Genomic DNA, 21,771 nt, shown 5'->3' on the forward strand with positions numbered 1-21,771 from the left:
TAGTTTCTCTATCTTAACACAATTCCGCAACAGACTGCAAACAAGTTTTCATAGTTTTTAGGGTTGAACTTGCTTGTACGTCACTACACCTTAACATTTTTTCACTTTGTTGTTTGACCTCAGAACACACTAGGTTGTCATAGTCTTCTGTGCTAGATGTATCAGAAACTTCTACTGGGGAAGTATTTTCTGGCACTTGTCACAGCAAAAATTTTAGGCATGTTATGCCATTCTGAAATGAATCGTCAAATTTGATTTAGCAGTACGTAACATTACTTCTCCGTCTTTCCATATCCTGGAAGAAAATTTATGGTTACGTTAATAGTTTGCAGATACTAACTGGTTGGAGGCATATAAACTTCTGCACTTCTGCAAGAATTGTACTAAAGTATCTTTAAGCTAATTTCATCACCAATTTAGTATTGGAGGGTAGCGTGGAGGGTAAAAATCGTAGAGGGAGACCAAGAGATGAATACACCAAGCAGATTCAGAAGGATGTAGGTTGCAGTAAGTACTGGGAGATGAAGAAGCTTGCACAGGCTAGAGGAGCACGGAGAGCTGCATCAAACCAGTCTCAGGACTGAAGACCACAACAACAACAAGCTAATTTCAAAACACATTTCAGAATTAGTCACATTATTTTACTTTACTATGCCACGTTGTACCAAAAGAAAATGTACAGGTCACTTTTCTACAGTAGCTGAATGAATATTCTCCAGTGACAAAATGCCTAACAAATGGGAGATAATAACACCAACTGGTCATCCTGTATACAGTCTGTACTGTGAAGTTTATTGCTTGTTTTAAGATGCGTATTTTAGATATGTTGAGGAGTTTATTAATTTAGCTAGTGCTATGCTTTAAAACACAGTTATAAGTATGAAAAGTAAAATTTTGCTGGAAAAGTAATAAATCCAACTACAGTTCTGTGAAATTGTCATGGGTAACAAAATAAAAATAACAATTGATGGTCTGAATGATATTTAACAGAGTTGTGATACACACAAAATTATTTTTGATAGTGATATCATGCTCATTGTAAATTTTAACTTTCAGATTACACAGAGGAAAGCACTATTGTTGGCATAAATCTTTTTTTTTTACAATTTTAAAAAACATGGTTTTTCAAAACTCATTAAATTCAGTCATGGTTTCATTGTGTAGTTTAATCAGAACAAAAATTGTGAACAAATTGATGACGTGCTGTGAGGCAAAAATTAGATTTGTTTTTATATTTTTTAGGACCAGTCACTAGATAACCACTCAACAGAAAATGTGAAAAAAGTTTTGTTCTACTATTTATCAATATTACACGCATATTTAATTTCACATAAATCTAAGAGGGTCAGGTTGTAGCACTTCTTGATTTGGCATGGAATAAAAACCCACATCCATCCATTGGCAGTATAAAATATGTTCTGATCTTAACAAAATTTCTCATGTTAATTAAATACTTACAAAGTAAGTTAGCAGTGTTTATTGTTTGCCACTGAACAGACCTCTTGTTTTCCCTCCTGTAGTTGGTTCTGGGACAATTTACAGTTTGTAACCACGTTTCTGTGTGTCTTGACTGTGATTGCTTTGTATGTTGTTAAATGTACAATTATGCACTCTTTGTCTGACTGGGGTGGGCTTTTGATTTGATAAATGTAAAAAAGGGTAGCTTTTGTTTACTTAAATCGAATTTTTCCTGGAATTCGCAATTCGTGTCACTTAAGATAGTGCAATTTTGATGACTGTTTTACAACTTAATGTTCCCCACAAGGAAGGAGCGCACCATCGGAGACTCCGGTAATCATGGAGGTACTACTGCAATGGCTTCCTCTACGTCTACAATTTATGCTCACAAGCGGAAGTTAAATGAGTTTCAGCCATGGACAATTCTTCTATCAGTGCCACAGTTCCTTGTTGTTTCTCGGTCGGACGAAGGTCAAGACTTCTCCACAGTCAACCCCTTCATTATTCAGAAAGGTGTTGATGCAATTGCAGGTCCTGTAAAGTCTTGTTCCCGATTACGAAATGGCACCTTGTTTGTTAGAAACAGTCATTGCCCTCCAGGCACAAAAATTGCTGCAAACTTCAGTACTGCACACCTTCCCTGTCTGGGTGGAAGCGCACCACACTTTAAATTCATCACACGGGGTGGTTTATACACGTTCACTCGACAGATTGTCCAACGAGGAAATTCAAAACTACCTGTCTGAACAGGGCGTAACAGCTGTACATAGTCGTGAAAAGGGTTGACAAGGACTTGGTTCCAACCCATACTATCTTCTTGACATTTGACGGAGTTCAACTTCCATCGAACATTAAAGCGGGCTATGAGATAATTTCAGTTTGCCCTTACATCCCCAACCCTATGCATTGCTATAGGTGTCAGCGGTTTAGTCATACCAGCCAGTCATGTTCCAATCTGGCCAAATGCATTACGTGTGGCAAGGATGCCCATGAGGGTGCTTTTCCACCTCCATCCCCTCATTGCATCAACTGTATGGATGACCACGCTGCTTCCTCTAGAGATTGCCTCATTTTCAAAGATGAACGGCTTATTCAGGAAATCAGAGTGAAGGAAAAGGTGTCTTCATTTGCTGCTCGTAAGTTATTCGCCAGTCGAAAGCCCACTGTGCCTCCAGCAGGTAAATACAGCACTGTCCTTGCATCTCCTTGGCGTACTAAGGAGGCAGCCACACAGACTTGTGATCTCACCTTTAGTGCCATGGTTGTCAGATCGGCCAGCACAAAGGTCGCCCGTTCAACCTCCCCACTATCACCTGCTCACTCTACGGCTCACCCTTCATCAGCTTCTGCTAAATCACGAGCCCCAAAATCAGACACTCGGACTTCCAAAAAAGAGCCTACTTGCGAAGATTTTTTTACGTACCCCGACTTCCAAACCATCGATTCCTCCCTCATCTCAATGTCCTGTTTCCAAGAAGGCTCATAGGAAACCAAGTTCCTCTCCTTCTCTGCCACGGTGTGCCTCATATACAGCGCCACCTGGCAGTAACCGCCCTCGGCTGTCTTCTGTGTCGCCAAGGCGCACAGCTGGCAGCCGATCAACCGGCCAATCACTGGTGGCAGGAGCTGCCCCTGAATATCCAATGGATCAGGATCTTCTGGCTTTGGCCGAATGCCTTTCCGTGCTGTCAGCTGCTGGCTCTCAGCAGTCGTTGAGTTTAGAGCAACCGTGGTAAGATTCTTCCCTTTTCTGTCCACCCTATGTCAATTATCCATTGGAATATCCACGGCATTAGAGCCAATCGGAATGAATTGTCAATCCTCTTACGATCCTACTTGCCGGTCATCTTCTGTCTTCAGGAAACAAAGCTGCGTCCCCATGATCGCTTTGTTTTCCCTCATTTCCAGTCAGTCCAGTTTGATCTCCCATCTGTTGATAGCACTCAAGCACGTGGGGACTTAAGATTCTTCTCCATGATACTGTCCATTATCACCCAATCCCCTTAAAACAGTTCCTTCCAAGCTGTTGCTGTATGTCTTTCCCTTTCTGGATACACCTTCTCTCTTTGTACCATATACATTCCATCATCCACACCAATGGCAAGAGCTGATCTCCTTCATCTCCTAGGTCAGCTCTCACCCCCCCTATTTGCTGGTTGGGGCCTTCAATGCCCACCACCCACTTTAGGGATTTCCGTGTCCTTGTCCGCGTGGCTCCCTAATCATTGATGTCTTCCACCAAGCGGATCTTGTTTGCCTCAACACTGGGGGAACCTACATTTTCATCTGCCTCCACGACAAATTTCTCTCATTTGGACCTTTCGGTCAGTACTGTTCAGCTAGCTCGGCGCATTGAATGGTTCACTCGAGTGACCGTTTTCCACGAGTCCTTCGATTGCAGCCACCTATGCGCCCGAGACGCTGGAAGTTTGCCCGATCCGATTGGACACTTTTTTCGTCTGTAGCTACATTTGATGACAGTCACTTTCCTAGTGTCAACGATCAGGTCACTCATGTTACAGAAGTTATTGTTACAGCTGCGGAGCATTCAATACCTCGCAACTCCGATTTGCCCTGGCGTCCCCCAGTTCCTTGGTGAAATGAGGCGTGCTGTGACACAATGCGTGATCGACGACATGCTCTTCGTGTTTTCCGCCACCATCCTACTTCGGCCAACTGTATCTGCTATAAGCAGTTATGTGCGCAGTGCCGTCATGTCATCTGCGATAGCAAGGAGGCAAGCTGGGCCTTCTCTACTAGCTCTTTTAACACCTTCACTCCCTCCTCAGAAATTTGGAGTTGCATTCGACGGTTATCTGGCGTGCCTAGTTTCTCCCCGGTCTCTGGGCTCACTGTCGCGCATGATACCTTAGTGGACCATGTCGCAATTTCTAATTCATTGGGTCAACACTTTAGAGAGATTTCGAGCTCTTCAAATTATCCACCAGCCTTTCTCCTGAAGAAACTTGCAGCGGAAGTGTGACCTCTTGCTTTCTCCTCTCAAAATAGCAAAAGCTATAATGCTGTTTCTCTATGCGGGAACTCCCAACACGCACTCTCTTCTTCTCGCTCTTCTGCCCCAGGACCGGATATACCGAGCGAGGTGGCGCAGTGGTTAGCGCACTGGACTCGCATTCGGGAGTATGACGGTTCAATCCCGCGTCCGGCCATCCTGATTTAGGTTTTCCGTGATTTCCCTAAATCGCTCCAGGCAAATGCCGGGATGGTTCCTTTGAAAGGGCACGGCCGACTTCCTTCCTTGCCTTCCCTAATCCGATGAGACCGATGACCTCGCTGTTTGGTCTCTTCCCCCGAAACCAACCAACCAACCAACCAACCGACCCAGGACCGTATGGTATCAACATCCAAATGTTGCTGCATTTATCATACCATAGTTTGTGTTAACTCCTTCACCTTTATAATCTAATTTGGACTGACAGTACTTTTTCTAGAAGATAGCAGGAAGCTATTGTCGTACCTGTTCCGAAACCTGGAAAGGACAAACATCTCCCCTCTAGCTGTCGCCCCATTTCTCTCAAGAGTAGTGTATGTAAGGTTTTGGAGCATATGGTGGATTGCCGTTTAGCCTGGTGGCTGTAGTCCCGAAGCCTTTAACACCTGCCCAATGCTGTTTCCGAAAGCATCATTCTGCAGTTGACCATCTTGTTGCTCTCTCCACTTATATCATTAACAATTTTCTCTGGAAACACCTAACTGGTAGCAATATTTTTTTGATCTGGAAAGAGCATACGTACCTGTTGGAGGACAGGCATCCTTCGCATACTGTTCTTTTGGGGCTCTAGAGGTCGGCTGCCCCTATTTATTCGTGATTTTATGGCAGAGTGCACATTTAAAGTGTGGGTGAACACTACCCTCTCCTGTACTTTCTCCCAAGAAAACGGGGTACCCCAGGGCTCCATGCTAAGTGTTGTACTGTTTGCCATCGCCATAAATCCAATTATGGATTGTCTCCTTCCTGATGTCTTGGGCGCCCTCTTTGTGAACGATTTTGCGATGTGCTACAGCTCTCAACGGGCCAGCCTTCTTGAACGTCGTATTCAAGGATGTCTTGATCGCTTCCACTCTTGGAGCATCGAAACCGGCTTCCGCTTTTCTCCCAGTAAGACCGTTTGTGTCCATTTTTGGCGTCATACGGAGTTTCTTCCGCTTTCCCTACATCTAGGCCCTGTCGACCTTCCGTTCGTAGACGTCTCTAAATTCTTAGGTCTTATGTTTGACAGAAAACTGCGCTGGTCCTCCCACGTTTCCTATCTTTCAGCTCGCTGTCTCTCGAAATTGAACTATGGAAGCATAGTTTACTCCTCTGCTCGGCCATCTATTCTTCGCTGTCTCGACTCTGTCCACCACCGTGGATTGCTTTTTACACCAGCCCTGTGGAAATCCTTTATGCTGAGACTGCTGAACCTCCGCTGTCCAATCGGTGAGTTGTCCTTTTGAGTAGTTATGCTAGCGATCTGTCTTCCATGCCTGCTAAACCGGCCCATGACTTTTTCTTCGACTCCTCCTTGGATTTAGGGTATGCAGGCTGCCCTTCCTCTCTCCTACCACTGGGAATCCAGTTCAGTCAACTGCTACATTCTCTTTTCTTCCACTTTCCTAAAACTTTCTTGACAACTGGGGGTACAACACTGCCTTGGCTCCACCCCCGGACCTACCTGCTCCGTGACCTTTGTTAGCTTCCCAAGGATGGTACACCTTCTCTCGTTTATCATCAGGCATTTGCTGCTCTATGCGCACAAATGAAGGGTGCCACATTTATTTATACTGATGGCTCTAAAACATCATTTGGTGTTGGGAGTGTCTATATTGTTGGCGACACCCCTAATCGATTTCGGCTTTCCGACCAGTGTTCGGTTTTTGCTGCGGAACTTTACGATGTTCTCCATGCTGTCCAATACATCCGTCGCCATCAGTGGATACAGTATATTATATGCTCAGCTCTCTCCTCAGTCTCCAAGCTCTTTACCCTGTCCATCCCCTGGTCCACCTGATTCAGGACTGCCTCCACTTGCTCCACTTGGGGGCGTCTCTGTGGCATTCCTGTGGATCCCAGGACATATTGGTATCCGTGGAAACGAGGCGGCCGATATAGTGGCCAAGGCTGCAGTCTCTCATTTTCAGCCTGCTGTTCGCATGGTTCCCTTCGCCAATCTACGGAGTGTTTTATGTCGTCGTGTTGCTCTTTTATGGCACGCACATTGGTCTATGCTTCCCAATAATAAATTGCAGGACGTGAAAGCTCTTCCCTGTGCTTGGACCTCTTCCTCCCAAACTCGTCGTCGGGAGGAGGTAATTGTAACTAGACTATGGATAGGGCACCACTGTCTTTTTAGCCATCGTCATCTTTTAAGTGATGATCCTCCCCCGGTTTTTCCCCACTGCTCTCAACTGTGGACTGAGACACACCTTTTACTTGACTGCCGCTATTTTACTCTGCTACGCACCAGTCTACAGCTGTAGCCTGATATATCTTCCATTTTAGCAGATGACACGTGCTCAGCCGATCACATCCTTAAGTTTATTAGTGTCAGTGAGATGACGTCGGTCATTTGAAGCTCTTTTTGGGGAAAACAACCCCCTGAGGAGCATTATAGTGAACTCATGTTGACGTCTCTGTGCCCAAATTCACCGGATGTAAAACCTATGGAACACATATGGGTCGCTATCGTTCATTACTACCTTGCCAACAAATCTGCAGCCCATTATTCACACGTATTTCATGACGTTTGTGTAGACATCTAATGCCACATACCTCCAAAAACTTACCAAAAAACTGTCTCATCCCTGACATGCAGAATCAGTGAGGTACTTCATTCCAAAGATGGACAAGCAAGCTATTAATTGGATGGTCGTAGTGTTTTGACTCATCAGTGTATTTAGGTAAATTGAAGATGTGTGTATATAGCGTTTGGGACTCAACTGCAGGATTGTAATGATTGTCTGCTCATGTTTATTTTAAGAGTGCCATTTACTGACACATGCATTTCTCTTGCTGTGTAGTTGTTCCTTTTCTTTCCATTTGTTAACTGTGTTCTACAAGGCTTCACCATTTGCAGTGATGTCACTTTTTTTAAAATAAAATCGAAATGTGTGATAGATATAAAATGGTAACAAAATCGGACAACATCCAATTTGAAACATAACAACAAAATCTGTGTTCGTAAGAACAACTTTTGGGCTTGTAAATGTTTGAAAGGTGCTTTATTTCAGATGCTGTTTCCTCACATAAGATGGTGTTGTAGCAATATTTCAGTTGAATTTCTTCAGATTTTTCACTTTAATTTTAAATCAATAATTGTAATCTCATTTTGAACATGGATAACTACTACATATGACTGCCCCTAAAACATAATGGGGTTTTATTCTGTGTGTTAAAGAAGCAAGTAATTTACTCTGTTGTGTACCTGCTGATGAGAAATATCGGATAAGGTACAGTATGCAAGACCAATTAAATATATTGAAAGAACATTAGTTAAGGCTCTGTGCCCGAGAGTATTACCTGGAAAGAAATGGTAATCACATTAAGTAATTTAAAAATTCACATAATGTTAATACAATTGTGGACTTGGATTTTAAGCAGTTGCACATTATTCCAACTTACTTAATTAATTTGTTACTGATGTATGTTACTGAAATCGTGTGAAAGGCATGTACGAAGGTTTTTAATAGTATCTTTAGCAGGAAACGACTTGTAATGTTTTTTTTTTTTTTTTTTTTTTTTTTTTTTTTTTTTTTTTACTGGGCTTGTAGGATTAGGTGAAAAATAAATTGGTGAATGACTCTTAACATAAACTTGACAGTGGAAAATACAGGACGGAATGTAACAATATTATGAAGGAAAGTCGTTACTCACCATGTAGCGGAGATGTTAAGTTGCAGAAAGGCACAACAAAAAGACTGTCACAAATAAAGCTTTTGGCCAGTAAGGCCTTCATCGAAAACACACACACACACACACACACACACACACACACACACAGAAATTGCTGCTTGTTCTCACAAGTGCCCCAGTCTGAGACTCAAACTATGTTGTGTGTGTGTGTGTGTGTGTGTGTGTGTGTGTGTTTGTGTGTGTGTGTGTGTATTTTTGATGAAGGCTTACTGGCTGAAAGCTTTATTTGTCACAGTTGTTCCTATCTGCGACTCAGCGTCTCCACTTTTCTTTTCATAATACTGTTACCATAAATTTGGTATTCTACAGAAGAACTGATGTAATAGTGTGGTGAATATTTTATTGAAAATAATTGTTTTGATTTGGACTTCAGTAACACTAAACATATTTGCATTACTTTGAAATTACATGAGATTGAATGCTAACTACTTTTTTTTTTTTTTTTTTTTTTTTTTTTTAAGTGGATGATAAATTATATAGAGTTTGTACTGATGTTGTTCCAGAGTCTAATGCTGAATGAAAGTCTTACAGATGATGTTGATGCTGAAGCAGAAGAAGTTTTAAATGAACTCAATATGCTGACTGAAGTAGAAGATTCAGGAGGGGATATACATTCTCAAAATGATCCAGGTTGGAGTAAGTGAGAGAACTACTTTGTTTTGGGGGCAATGAGCACTTTCGGGGAAGGTTGGGGGAGGGGTAATGTAAAAGTTATTAGATATACATAAAACAATTATTTCTATTAAGATTTCATAGTTACCATTTCAGACACTTGCACAGTCGATGGAATTAGAGAAGAGATTAGTGCTGTTTCATTATTTTGCTACTGTTCTTTGTTTCATTAAGCACAGTTTTTCTTTCCATTATTTGATTCAAATTTTTAAACAAGTAATTTGTTGTACATAAAAACTTTTTGTAAAACGAGGACAGGCCAGCAGTTACTTTGTGGGAAGGGGGAGGGGGTGGGATCTGTTTAGGCCAAAGGCAGAAAAGAGCTGTTTAAGCAAATCACACAATTCACCTGTGAGGTGACAGGTTGTCTGTTTTCATTTCTTGCCTATTTTTTCCATCTTGAAATTTAAGCTATGATGAAACTGAGTAGTGACAATATGTTTTGTTGTGGGATTCCTAATATAAGGCTATAGCTAATGTTTCTTTTTGCTGTATGTGGTAAGTAGCATCACTGTCTCAGATTGGGCCACATGTGAGAACAAGCAGCAGTTTGTCTGGTTTTATGCTGTGTGCATAGTGAGATTGCAGATAATATTGTGCCCATTTTCTTTGAGACATTGTGATAAAATTGAAAAGTACTAGAAATAAGGTAATTAAATGTAGCTTACTCATGTCGCGTATGTACAGTAACATAGCACACTGAAACTAGACTGGTTTTTAAGTTTAGGAAAGAAACCACTCTGTTATAAATACTGATGTCTGGCAGTGTTTGTGAGTAGTCACCTTAGAACCTGAAACCCTTTCTTTGGTATAATAAATAGATGATACAGAGTAAGTAGCAGTTCTTTCAACTTTAATGATGTAGTTAATTCATGCTGTATGCATTTGGATCGTGGTTCCACAAAAAGAAAGGCTGATATAATAATATTTCATTACTGTTGTTAATATTTTCAATGCACTTTGCCTGGCTCACTAAAACTTAGTATATTTCATTATTTTGCAGGGGGTAGAGGGTTGGGCTTCCAGGTAGGCAGTGGTCATCGCAGGCAGCTAGGTCCAGGTCTGGGAGACGACGAGGTCCTGGATTCAACACTTGGTTTGGGAGATCTGGCACAACTCACAGTAAATAATGAGGCGGAGGCTGCATATGATGTGAGCATGAGAAGTTTGTTTAAACATTCTAATTCTGTAATGTTCATAACATGATGTTAAACTGCTTGTAGTGAAGTAAACACTGGGTCAGGGTACTACATTTATGCTATTTGATCACATCCCAAATGTGCATGGAGCTCCTCTTACTGCTAAGTTCTTCAATAATATCGCTCAGGATGTTTACGGTGAGGATTAGAAATACTGTACGTTCTTTTTTCAATGCCTGCAGAAGTAGTGTTAACCTACAGAAGAAATGTTAATACAGATGTAACTCTGAAAACCCTTCCAATTTGGGTTTTTGATCAACAATCCTCTTAAGAGGTCCTAGAGTCAGAAACTCAAAACTTTTTGTATAAAATCTGGAATGTTGTTCTAGTAAATAGATCTTGTTAGACAAGTTGGAGAAAAAGACACGTAGAACAACATACTTTTTTAAATTCACAGAAGCTCTCGTGCATAAATTTCATAGAAGCTCTCTTGCATACCTTGCTGGATTAGCACTCCTGGAATAAAGGATATTAAGGAGAAATGTTATAGACACAGCTTAGAGGATCATTTCATACTGTGACATAGAGAAGCAAAGTACATAGTGGTAACAGGTCACAAAAATTGAATCTGAAATTTCAGTTGCCATCCCGTTTACTGTGGTAACAGTACCTGAAGGAATGGCGACAAGATGTTGACGAAAAGGTGTGATGTAACTCATTCATTGATGATTGATGTGGTGGCTTTCCTGTATAGAACTAGGTGCTTTCTTCACTATTCTGTTCAAGATAATTTATTAAACACGACATTACTTAACATCACATTTGGTGAATTGGAGATTTCATTGTAGAAAATAAAGGGATTGTATCCCACACAGTTTGACGACGTTCACATGCCAGTGTGAAGTTTTTAGATTAGCACTTCTGTGATTTATACCTAGGCTGCTGAAATTTTGCAGTTGTAGTATGCATTTAAAGTTGGCAACATGACAGTTTAACAAGTGAAGAATGAGAATCATGAGGTGCTTTGCGAGGGGCAAGAACCATTTCCAGCACAGTAGTTGCTTCCAGTTGTGACATTGAAGCTCCCGCATTGCCTGCTTTGTTTTGTATGAACATAAACAGTGCTTATTTCCTGTATTTCTTTGTTCTGTCATTGAAAGTGTGTGCCTTGTTACACATATATCTACATTATTACTTGGTTGTTTATCTGCTGTCAGTATGGTAGCAACTCAGAAATGATTGGTATATACATTGAAATTGCTCAATAGCTTACATTTATTCTGTGAAACGGAAATCGGTGTTGTCTGCTATGTATATATACACTGCCGTTGCAGCATTGCTGTGGCACTCTAGCCGATCTAACTTGACATAATGCAAATTGTCAATTATAATGTTTCTCCGGTGCAAGAATAGAATGTTTAGTGACAGATTTATCATGTTTTGGTTGTTTTTTCACGAGTTACTTCTGGTAACATTATCTAGAATAGTATGTAGAAACTGAAAACCACTTTGTATTTTGGACATAGGGCAAAGTTACAGAGTAATTTGAAGTCGTAAGTAATTGTACAGTAAATTTGTATGACTAAAAAAAATGACATTTATATAATCAGGACAGTTCTGCCAAAATGTAAATAATTCAGGAATGAAGGAGACAACACTCTGAACAGAATCTTGCTCTCTCGCTGTACGTGTGCTGCAGCTCATGATGGGATTCATCCAAAAGCTAGTGAAGTCTTAAATCTTTTTTTATGACCAAATGCTTCTATTATTCCACGAGTTGTCTCCTTTACTTCTAAATTGTTCATAAATTATGGCTTTTAATTTTATCATATGAAGCTACTCATATAACTTTCTGATAGTTTAATATTTTACTCTTCACAACTTGCTATAGACAGCAGTATTACCTGAAGACGAGAAATACAGTGTGTCCATAAATTATCTTTACAAGTTAAGACTTTAATACCTTTCAAACTATACTGGATATTAACAGATGATTTTCAATATGTGGTAAGTTTTGTTTCTTCGTTCATACACATCAACGTGTACAGTGTTAGTGGCATGGATAATGTATGGTAGGAACTCTCTTTCTCTCCAGGAACAATTAAAGATTTTCATGGCGGTGTGTTCAAGTGCATTGTGAATGTGTGCTTTCAAGTTCTGTAGGTCTCAAACCTTTGTTTGGTACACCAGATCCTTCACAAAACTGTGTTTGAAAGTTTCGTTGCATTTAGGTACTTTGTTTTCCGTACATTGTCTTCTGTATGAATGAGGCGACACACTGAGCTTTCTCCTGTGATGTCCACATTTTATGAGGTTTTCAAGTACAATTTTGCATTAAAAAACTTCGAGATTTCTTATTACGTATTGAAGACATTCAGTTATTATCTAGCACAGTTTAAAGTTATTTAAGTCTTAAATTGTGGAGATAAATTATGTACACCATGTAATATCAGATAATAAAATTAAACAAATAGTTGTTTATTGGATACAATCATAAAATTAATAATCCAGAATTTAAAGTAAGTTTTAAATAACTCTACAGTTCAATGTAAAATTGCCTGGCATCTTGAAATGCTTGGCAATAAAAGGACTGTGACTTGCAACAAAACTTCAGGTATGTATGTGTTGAAACGCTCAAGAAATTTGACTCTTTATGTAAAGAGTACAAGCTGAAAATCTCCTGGGCTCAACGGTACGATGCTCATTACTTAAGTATAGTTAATTTGGCGGATTCATATGTTGGTGCTCTGTTAGATACTATGATGTATGCGACCAGGTGGTGAAGGGTTGTCATTGTATTGCCTGTATTTTGCATTGTATTACCTACATTTTGGGTGCAAGTGAAAGTCATCCGCTGCTCTTATTTATTGCCCAATTGATATTAAACTTAATTGTCCTTCCCGTTTCCACTAACAAATCGTGAAAAGTGTACCATTTTGGTGAAGCATCAAGAACTAGTCATTGAACTGGATGATGTTTAACAGCAGATAATTCTAAGACAAATATTTGGATTGCTAATTAGTATTGTTAACATTGGTTTCATTAATTATTATAAAATTGGATGGTCATGACAATAATATATATATTTTTTTCTTTTCATTGTAGATTGCTGCAACTAAAGAGTCATATAGGAAGACATGGACTGCTAAATACACTTTACGCAGTCACTTTGATGGGGTGCGTGCGCTGGCGTTCCACCCTGTGGAGCCTGTTCTTATTACAGCGAGTGAAGACCATACGTTAAAGCTGTGGAACTTGCTGAAAACTGCACCTGCCAAGAAGTGAGTGAGAAACTGTAAATACAGTGTTGTGTAGACCAAACTGTTCGGTATACAGGCTAAACTAAAAACAAGATCAAACACATATTGACTGCCATTGTGTTGGGGTTTTAAATTTAATGGAAGTATTTTAGACAGTGGCAATTCACTGTACACAATGCTATCCAAGGCAAACTATCCAGATTTGTCTATTGAAAGGTCCAGGATGTCTTTTACTTCGATCAGCTCACCCCCCCCCCCCCCCCTCCCAATAAAAGCATAGTCTGCCAGCTGCCCAATGCAGCTCAGTATTGTCAAGGAGCAGGTGATAGTCACCATAGAATCCTCACAATAAAAACAAATTAAAATGAACATCACATAGGTCTGTTTCAGAATGCATACATATAGAGCTCTCAAGCTGCACCAAAGCAGGGGGGTCTCCCATGTTGAAATAGCAAAATAGTTGATTATTTCCAAAGATTTCTCTTGAAATACCAGGTGCTTTAAAACAGTAAACATACAAATGTTTTGTGCCCATATTGTATAACCAATTTGTAGCAGGGATGCCAGAGGTAATGACGAATAGTTAGTGTTGCATTCAGAGCCAAATATAAATAAATATATAGAGCATTTATATCTGTGTAATATGTAGTGTCTTCACCTCAACATACTTAAATATTAACCTGATTCCCTGCATTAATAGGTCTGCGTCTCTGGATGTGGAACCTCTGTATACGTTCCGGGGACATACGGGTCCTGTCTTGTGTCTTGCCATGACTGCTACAGGAGAGCAGTGCTACAGTGGTGGTCTCGATGGTAACATTCATTGTTGGAACCTGCCATGTACAAATATAGATCCTTACGATTCATTTGGTGAGCAATATTAGCTTATTTATTTTAATTTCTACATGTAAATTAAATGTATTGAACAGAGACCTTCGATTGTTATGTAATGTTTAATGTTAAATGTGAATGGGGGAATTGGTAAGGGGATGCAATTGTTGGTTAACATCAGATTTCTGATTTAGTGATAAAATGTAAAGTTTTTATTTTGCTAGTGGGTGAGCTACAAAATCAGATGAACTTTAAAAATAAGGTGAATGAAAAGTGCAACAATTTATAAACTCTAGCTTTCTTGAATCATTATATAGCATTTGAGGGTGTGAGGAGAATATATTGACTACAATAAAGGTGGCTGTCTTTGATTAAACAATGAAGTAAGTGGAATTTGATCGCATTACCAGTCATAGATCGAAATTCTTAAGAAGTGTTATCAGTCTGTTAGATATATGGCAGTTTTATAGATGATGTTGGTTTTTGTGTTCTTGTATTTTAATCATAACATTTTTGATGTTGGACAATGGAAACTCCAGGTCAGAATATCAACAGTGTAGGAAAAGATAGATTGCTACTTATCGGAAAGAAGACATGTTAAGTTGCAGACAGGCACAGTTGAGAAACTTACATAAAGCTTTCGATCAGTCTTCAGCAGCAAAAGAGAAAACACACACCATTCATACACAAAAGCAAGGACATGTCAGGCACACATGACTGCCAACTCTGGCAGGTCGGGCCAGAATGCTTTTTCTGATGAAGGCTTTGAGCAAGTGTCTTTTAATGGTAACTGTCTGACATTAGACATGTCTCCTTTATAGTAAGTAGCAGTCTCCTCAACATACTTAAATATTAACATGATGCCCCTCAGTAATAGGGCAGTATCTCTGGATGTGGAACCTTTGTACGCATTCCAGGGACATACAGGTCCTACATTGTTCATTTTTAATGTTGATTTGTTTTCGTGCTTTTGTGCAGTTAGCATCTATGATGTGTGTGATAAAAATTAATCCATGCGCAACTTGAGCTTTGTGGCTCCTGTGATGAAACAGTTATCTAAAGAGAGTGAACATTGTGACTTTTTCTCACATCATATACTTGGCCATTAAAAAAAGAAATTTTGTTCTTGAATCATCCCATAAACTGTGATAAAAGTATTCATTTCCATCATGATTTTCCCTCTTGGGTGTCGGTCCTCCACATTTTTTGTATTTCGGTTGGGAGACCTGTTTCTGACGACTTGAAAAAGCATTCCCAGTTAATGTTATGGGTTACTAGTGAGAAGATTCTACTTTGCATATTTACTGATCATTTGATCATGTACATACTGCTGTAATATAATTTGAAAGGCCTAACGTCACTGAAATGGGATAAAACTTACCATATGATTACTTGCGAGTATTGTACAGTAGGAAGATACGTGATTCATGTTCAGATAAATTAGATTCAAAGCTACAGCTAGCCATGCAGGTGACATTTTTTCATGGTTTCCCCTAAATATGTACTGACAAATGCTGGAATGATTCTTTTGGAGTCAGTTCCCACGTCTCCAAACCTTGGCCAGTGAGCTAGTGATGTGTTTGGGACTAATTAATAACTTTCTCCTTTTTTTTCTGTCAATGAAATAAATGTACCAGTGCCATTAATCCAGATTCCGTACATAAATTAGTCTGTATTTCTGAAATTGACTGCATTTGTTTAGTCAATCATCCTTTGCGCAATGTTGCACTTGCAAAGCAGGAAATTTGAACATTTGCTATGTCTTGTGCCATCTTCTTGTTCATCACTTTTAAAATGGTTTTGGTGTGTGTGTGTGTGTGTGTGTGTGTGTGTGTGTGTGTGTGTGTGTGTGTGTGTGGTGCCACTTGTTTTGTTAAAACTACTGCCAAGTCCTGTTAGTGGTTTCCCAAAAATTTTCTGTAGACCGTGTGTGTGTGTGTGTGTGTGTGTGTGTGTGTGTGTGTGGTGCCACTTGTTTTGTTAAAACTACTGCCAAGTCCTGTTAGTGGTTTCCCAAAAATTTTCTGTAGACCTTCATACAAAGGCTAGCACTGCTATGAATATTTGGTGACAATGCAATGTTTGTATACCTGCTGTACGTTTCACCTTATGTCATGTTATCTGTATGGCTGCAGTAAGTTATATCACATGTAGTGTTTTTCAAATGTTGTGGTTGTTTCCGAGCCTTCAGCCGACGTTAGAACAGTTGCCAAGGTGAAAAAAGAAAAGTGGACAAAATGCTGCATGATGAAACATGTATGGCCTTGAATTTTGTGGATTTCCAACAACAGTTTATTTTTTCTTTACTCACCTGTGTGTACTACTGACACTTAAATGTATCACTTTTCAGTAAAATCTGCTTTGGATGACCCTTACATATTGTTAATTGTCCTTCACTGAACATTTCCAGATTGGGGATTGTGTTGGAGTAAAATAAGTGATGCAACAGCCTGAGTAACCGCAATTCACTGTCTGTATCTTTTTGTATTTGACAATACTTTTGTGCTACTCAAAGAAGTATAGTTTTTATGGTTGAAAGTTCTATATTTACTTTTGTGCTAATAACAACTCTTCATGCTGTCATACTTTCAGTAAATTTTGTGTTGTCTTTTCCTTTATGAGTGTTAGTTAATGTGATGAAACTTACTGATTTTCTGTAGCACGTGAAGGTTTTTAACTGACTGTATCTGTATGTGTGTTAAACTTGAAATTGGGCAAAATTAATTAACATTGCAGACATAGTGTTTACAGGACTGCATGGGGATAGAGCAATTTAAATCTTAGTCCTAATAATATGTGTAGTTGTGGCCCTTACATTTGTGAGGACAGATACTGTGCAGAGTGTAGTGAGTTGTGTATTCTAGCTAAGACTTTCCTTTTTTAACTGTGATGACAGGATGCAAAATGATTGGTAGTCCACATTTATATTCTATGTCCTCTTTCTCAGCATATATAGTAAGAGTGCACGAACAAGAAATACTGATCTTGTTAATGTGTGTGTTGACAGATCCAGGTGTTCTGACAGGCAGCATGGAGGGACATACAGATGCGGTTTGGGGTCTCAGTATACAAAGCCAGCAGCTGCAGCTGCTTTCATGTTCTGCTGATGGAACGGTGAAGCTGTGGTCTCCAACTAGTAAAATGCCTCTTCTGTCTACATACACTTCAGAACAAGGTATGTGATGTAGTAATAGTATCTGGTAGTTATCCAGAAGTGCTCTTTTTCTCCCCTTATTTGCAGCTTTCTAAAATAAAATTAAATTTTTTTTTTTCAGTTTGATTTTTATGTTAATTGTTGTACTACCAGTGTTAATGTGCACACAATCTATTGGCTTCATTCAGACCAATGAGTATCATTCCCAAAGTTTTTACTTTGGCCTGTGCATGATTGATGTGGAAGGTCTCATTTTATTTTTTGTTTCGAAGTTAAGTAACAAACTGTTTGAGTACCAAATAATCTGTAAATTTGTGGTGTTAAGTGTAGCTGATACAGGTGATGCTGCTGCTGCTGTTTTTTCGAAACTACTACCAGGTTTTCTCAGTTTATTGGAGACAGAGCCTGAAACTGGTTCATCAGACAAACTGGAGAGGCCTTCAGTTCAGCCTTCCGGAATGTCTTTCGCCCCCTGCCACACCTCGAGATGACCTCCCACTCTACCACGGGTGAGGTGTCAGCCTCAATGCGGGCAGAATCCCGGTTAGCCACAGCCGTAATCCAATTGGGGGATGCATGGGACGAGCTGGCCGTCCCTGACAAACCCCCATTCGGACCCCCTCAGTGATGCCCATTGGCAACAGCCTCAAGCTGTGTGACCGAAGCTGGGAGCGAAGGGATGCCAACTCAGCCCGCATCCAAACACAGCAGTTGCAGTCCCTATCCATGCTAAATACTGTTGTGCAAAGAAAGTCTGAACTAATCTATAGAGAGCACAAACAGACACAAAATTTAACTAGTTATTATAATAAGACTGCCTAGTAAATGCAGTAATGCTGCTACTTGCGCACTGCTGACACTGCTCAGCGCATTGCTGACACACCGCTCGGCGGCAGAAGGCTAACTGTGACGTGTTTAGCCGAGAAAATTGTGCATTCGCAACAGATATGACACTACAATCAGATGCTGGTCAGACAGGTCCTACCTGCGGAAACTGTGAAGTACTATTCAGAACAAGAGGCATGGAATGCTTACTGCAGGTGTTACGCCCCTCCATGACAATGCTCGTCCCCATATGACTCGGCACATAGCAACTGTTTTACAGAAGTTTGACTGGGAGCTGTTTGATCATTCAGCATACAGTTGTGATCTCGCTGCCCGTGATTTCCTTCTTCTCTTGCACCTCAAGAATTTCTTGTCCTCTGGCCACCATTCTGATGACAACACAGGCCTGAAGACGACTGTCACACAATGCTTCCATTCACAGGTGGCAGACTTCTATGAGGCAGGAATACAAAAGTTGATCCCACAACATGACAAGTGTCTCAATTCTTTTGATGACTGTCGAAGAACAGCTCAAACATTGCTGTACTTGTTGCCAATAAAGGTTTTCATGTAACTATGTATTCTTTGTTTTTAAAAAAATGGGGAAATCTACTTTTTGGATGCACCTCATACTTGTATTTAAAACATAATCTTGCAATGGCTGAATAATAAAGAAATAATGTGGTAGTTGCTCCCAAGAAAATGAATGTATTGCTTGCTTCAAATTTTGGTAGTCTCAAAATAGACAGAACCCTTTGTGAATGTAAAACGGGTTTGCTCTTATCATAATGTATTTTACAATTCCTTATTACTGACTGGAAAAAATTTTTCGCAGGAGTAACAGTTTGTGGATAAGACCTATAAATGTGAAATTTTGCAAGTGTATTTTAGATTAATCTTTTTTTCTGTAGCTCACTGCATGTAGAGTAGTATGTTAATAAGTTCAGGGTGTATACGCCCCAGGACAACAGGGAGTTCCGGGAAAAACCTGGGAGCTTTTTGGAATTCTGGGAATTTTTCATTGTTTTAGTTTCCAGTAAAATTTTTTTTAATTTTGACCAGCAAGAACTGATACTCTGCGAGCAGCAGAATGTGTCAAAGGCCTTAGAACGAAGACTATGCAATACTGTGTAACAACAAACTGCTTCTGATGAGCATGACATCACAATTATTTACATCAGGTTCATTTGAGCCATTGCCACCTGTCTCGTGCACATGTGCAGTTGAGTCGTGAATGGACAGTACCTTCCCCGGCTCCTTGCTGCTTGAAGTGGGGCTGTTAACTGTTTCAGCAGTAGGAACAATCTGTAGATGCTACCCGGAAAAATTTTTCTTCTGCACGTAAGCTTCTCAATGTGACCCATGTTTACATTTTGTGATTTTGCTGTTTCTTTTTTGTTTAGAGCTCTCACGTCAAAAGAAAGTATAACGGCTTTCTGTGGCCGGGACCTATCAAGTGGATTAAAATACATTGACATAATTATGGAGGGCTAAAGTATGTTGTTATTTGCAGTTTTCTGATTTTTATCTTATGTCCATGTTTCTGGTAGTCAAGCAAAATTGCCTTGTGGAACAATGAAGTTGTATTTGTCGGTTTGCTAAAGAAATTTGGCCTTCATTAATCTTTCCCACAGACACAGTCAATTTATTTGAAATGGAGTGCTTCGTTCCACAGCATTGGCTAGTTTCAACTGTTCGCTGATTTTCAAGTGCATGTTTTCATCTTGTGGCACATACGGCATTATGCCATAATGAAGAACAGAAAATGAGATAATACAGTACTGGTACACCAAGAAAATTTGCATCCTGAAAATCACACTGAAAAAGCTTAATGTCAGGTTGGGGCTTCGTTTGGCTAAAACCACCAACACTCGCTTATGTACTTAATAGTGGCCCGAATAAATGGAGGGCTTCTAGTAATCCAGAAGTTATTGCCATGCACATAGGGCCAGAGGAGTCCAAAGCAAACAGAAGTTGTGTGGTGAACAATGTCGGGGCTGTTCTGCACTTTTTTGAAATCTTATTAAAGAAAAACATTAAGATAAACTTGAATAAATTTATTTTGGTGTTTTGTTTACCTCTGTTTACCTCCTTTTTATCAAACCTGATTTTTTTCTGAAAAAGGAAACGTAAGAAAACATACATACTCATTTTCCCCCTAATTTTTTGCGTATTTTGTATTAAAATTTTAGGCAAATGTGAATTACTGTAATTATGCGAATTTACTGTAATGATTTACCTCTGATTACTTTTTAATTTTCTCTTAATTTTATAACGAAATTTATAGTTTTTGATTTTTATATGAAAAAAGTGAGCTAGAAATTAAAATTTGGAATAGTGGAAGGAAATTGTAGGTACTTGCTAACTTTTTAAAACTAAGCTCTATGAATCTGGACATGTGAACCTGCATTTTAAACCGAATTATGCATTTTAGTATAGTTTATGAAATTCCGATGCTCTTGGAGTATCCTCTGATATCCTGTTTTTTGTATGGCGTAATGTAAGATCTCTTAATGCTATACATGGTCAAACATATGGGCTTCCTGTGTTATTGTAGCGACGCATGCGCAGTAACGCCTGTTTTCTGGCACTCCCTGGCAACTGCTGAAACGAACCTATTTCTAATAGGTTGCTGGAAAATATTGCGAATGATGGTATGAAAAGTTACTTTCAAAGTAAATTTTCTTTTACGCAATATGAATTATGTTACATGTTTGAATGTGTAATCAATTTCTTAAATCAGAGCGTTTGACCCTCATTTATAACTTTACACTTAGAGAACCAGCCACTTAAAACTTTGTGCCCAGCAGACCAGACATTTGTGTCATTATTTAAAATTTTACTGGCGCATATGTGTGATGTATCTTTAAGTGTAACACATGCAAAGAGGAAAAAAAAAGTGTGAAAGCTCAGCTTTTCTTGTAGCTACAATATGTATATTAATTTAAACCATTAACTTCCCTGTTTGTGTGTTTATGCTACTTAACAGTAGTGTTGCTGTGGGCTGGCGACATGACGTGTCCTATGCGCTCAATATCTGCTGCTATCAGCTGACTAGATCATGTGACAGGAGCTGTGATTGGCTTACAAAACGCATCACAATCTCGATTTCAGTGCGTCTAAAACTAACGTGGTGAGTTTGGTTGGAGTCGACTTTATAGTTTCGTTATACGAAGATGCGCAACATATCACAATATAAAATTGTGCACTGTACATGTTTCTGCACATCAAAGATCTTTTCCAAAGTGCTGGGAAGCTCTACGCTCGTGTATAAAGCTTTTAACCATTGAAAGGTTTGACATGTTTTACAGTTCCAAGGGAAAGTATACTGTCACTTAACATGGTAAAATGTGTTAGTCCGGGAAAAGTGTATTTTTAATCAGGAAATCTGGGAATCTTTTTTCCTTGTGCGCATATACACCCTGAAGTTGCCCTCTAATATTCTTCCTGAAGTAGGTATTCCATCTCTTCATGAAATGACAATTTGTAACATGGGTTTTTTCTTTTATGTGCTGTTAT

The 21,771-nt window shown here is 39.5% G+C and overlaps 1 protein-coding gene across 3 annotated transcripts in view; it reads left to right on the top strand.

Annotated features, from left to right (window-relative positions):
* Positions 1 to 21,771, top strand: part of LOC124802569 (striatin-3) — an 86,438-nt gene that overhangs the window by 54,329 nt on the left and 10,338 nt on the right. For 2 of the 3 annotated variants that reach the window (XM_047263440.1, XM_047263442.1), the window contains exons 6-10: positions 8,875 to 9,007; positions 10,047 to 10,195; positions 13,288 to 13,463; positions 14,143 to 14,312; positions 17,281 to 17,448. In XM_047263440.1, the coding sequence (XP_047119396.1) occupies positions 8,875 to 9,007; positions 10,047 to 10,195; positions 13,288 to 13,463; positions 14,143 to 14,312; positions 17,281 to 17,448 (796 nt within the window). The remainder of the gene's footprint in view (positions 1 to 8,874; positions 9,008 to 10,046; positions 10,196 to 13,287; positions 13,464 to 14,142; positions 14,313 to 17,280; positions 17,449 to 21,771) is intronic. The other variant, XM_047263441.1, reaches the window with a different exon arrangement.

The sequence above is a fragment of the Schistocerca piceifrons genome, chromosome 6 (genome assembly GCF_021461385.2).
Source record: "Schistocerca piceifrons isolate TAMUIC-IGC-003096 chromosome 6, iqSchPice1.1, whole genome shotgun sequence".
In the NCBI taxonomy this organism is placed as follows: Eukaryota; Metazoa; Arthropoda; class Insecta; order Orthoptera; family Acrididae; genus Schistocerca; species Schistocerca piceifrons.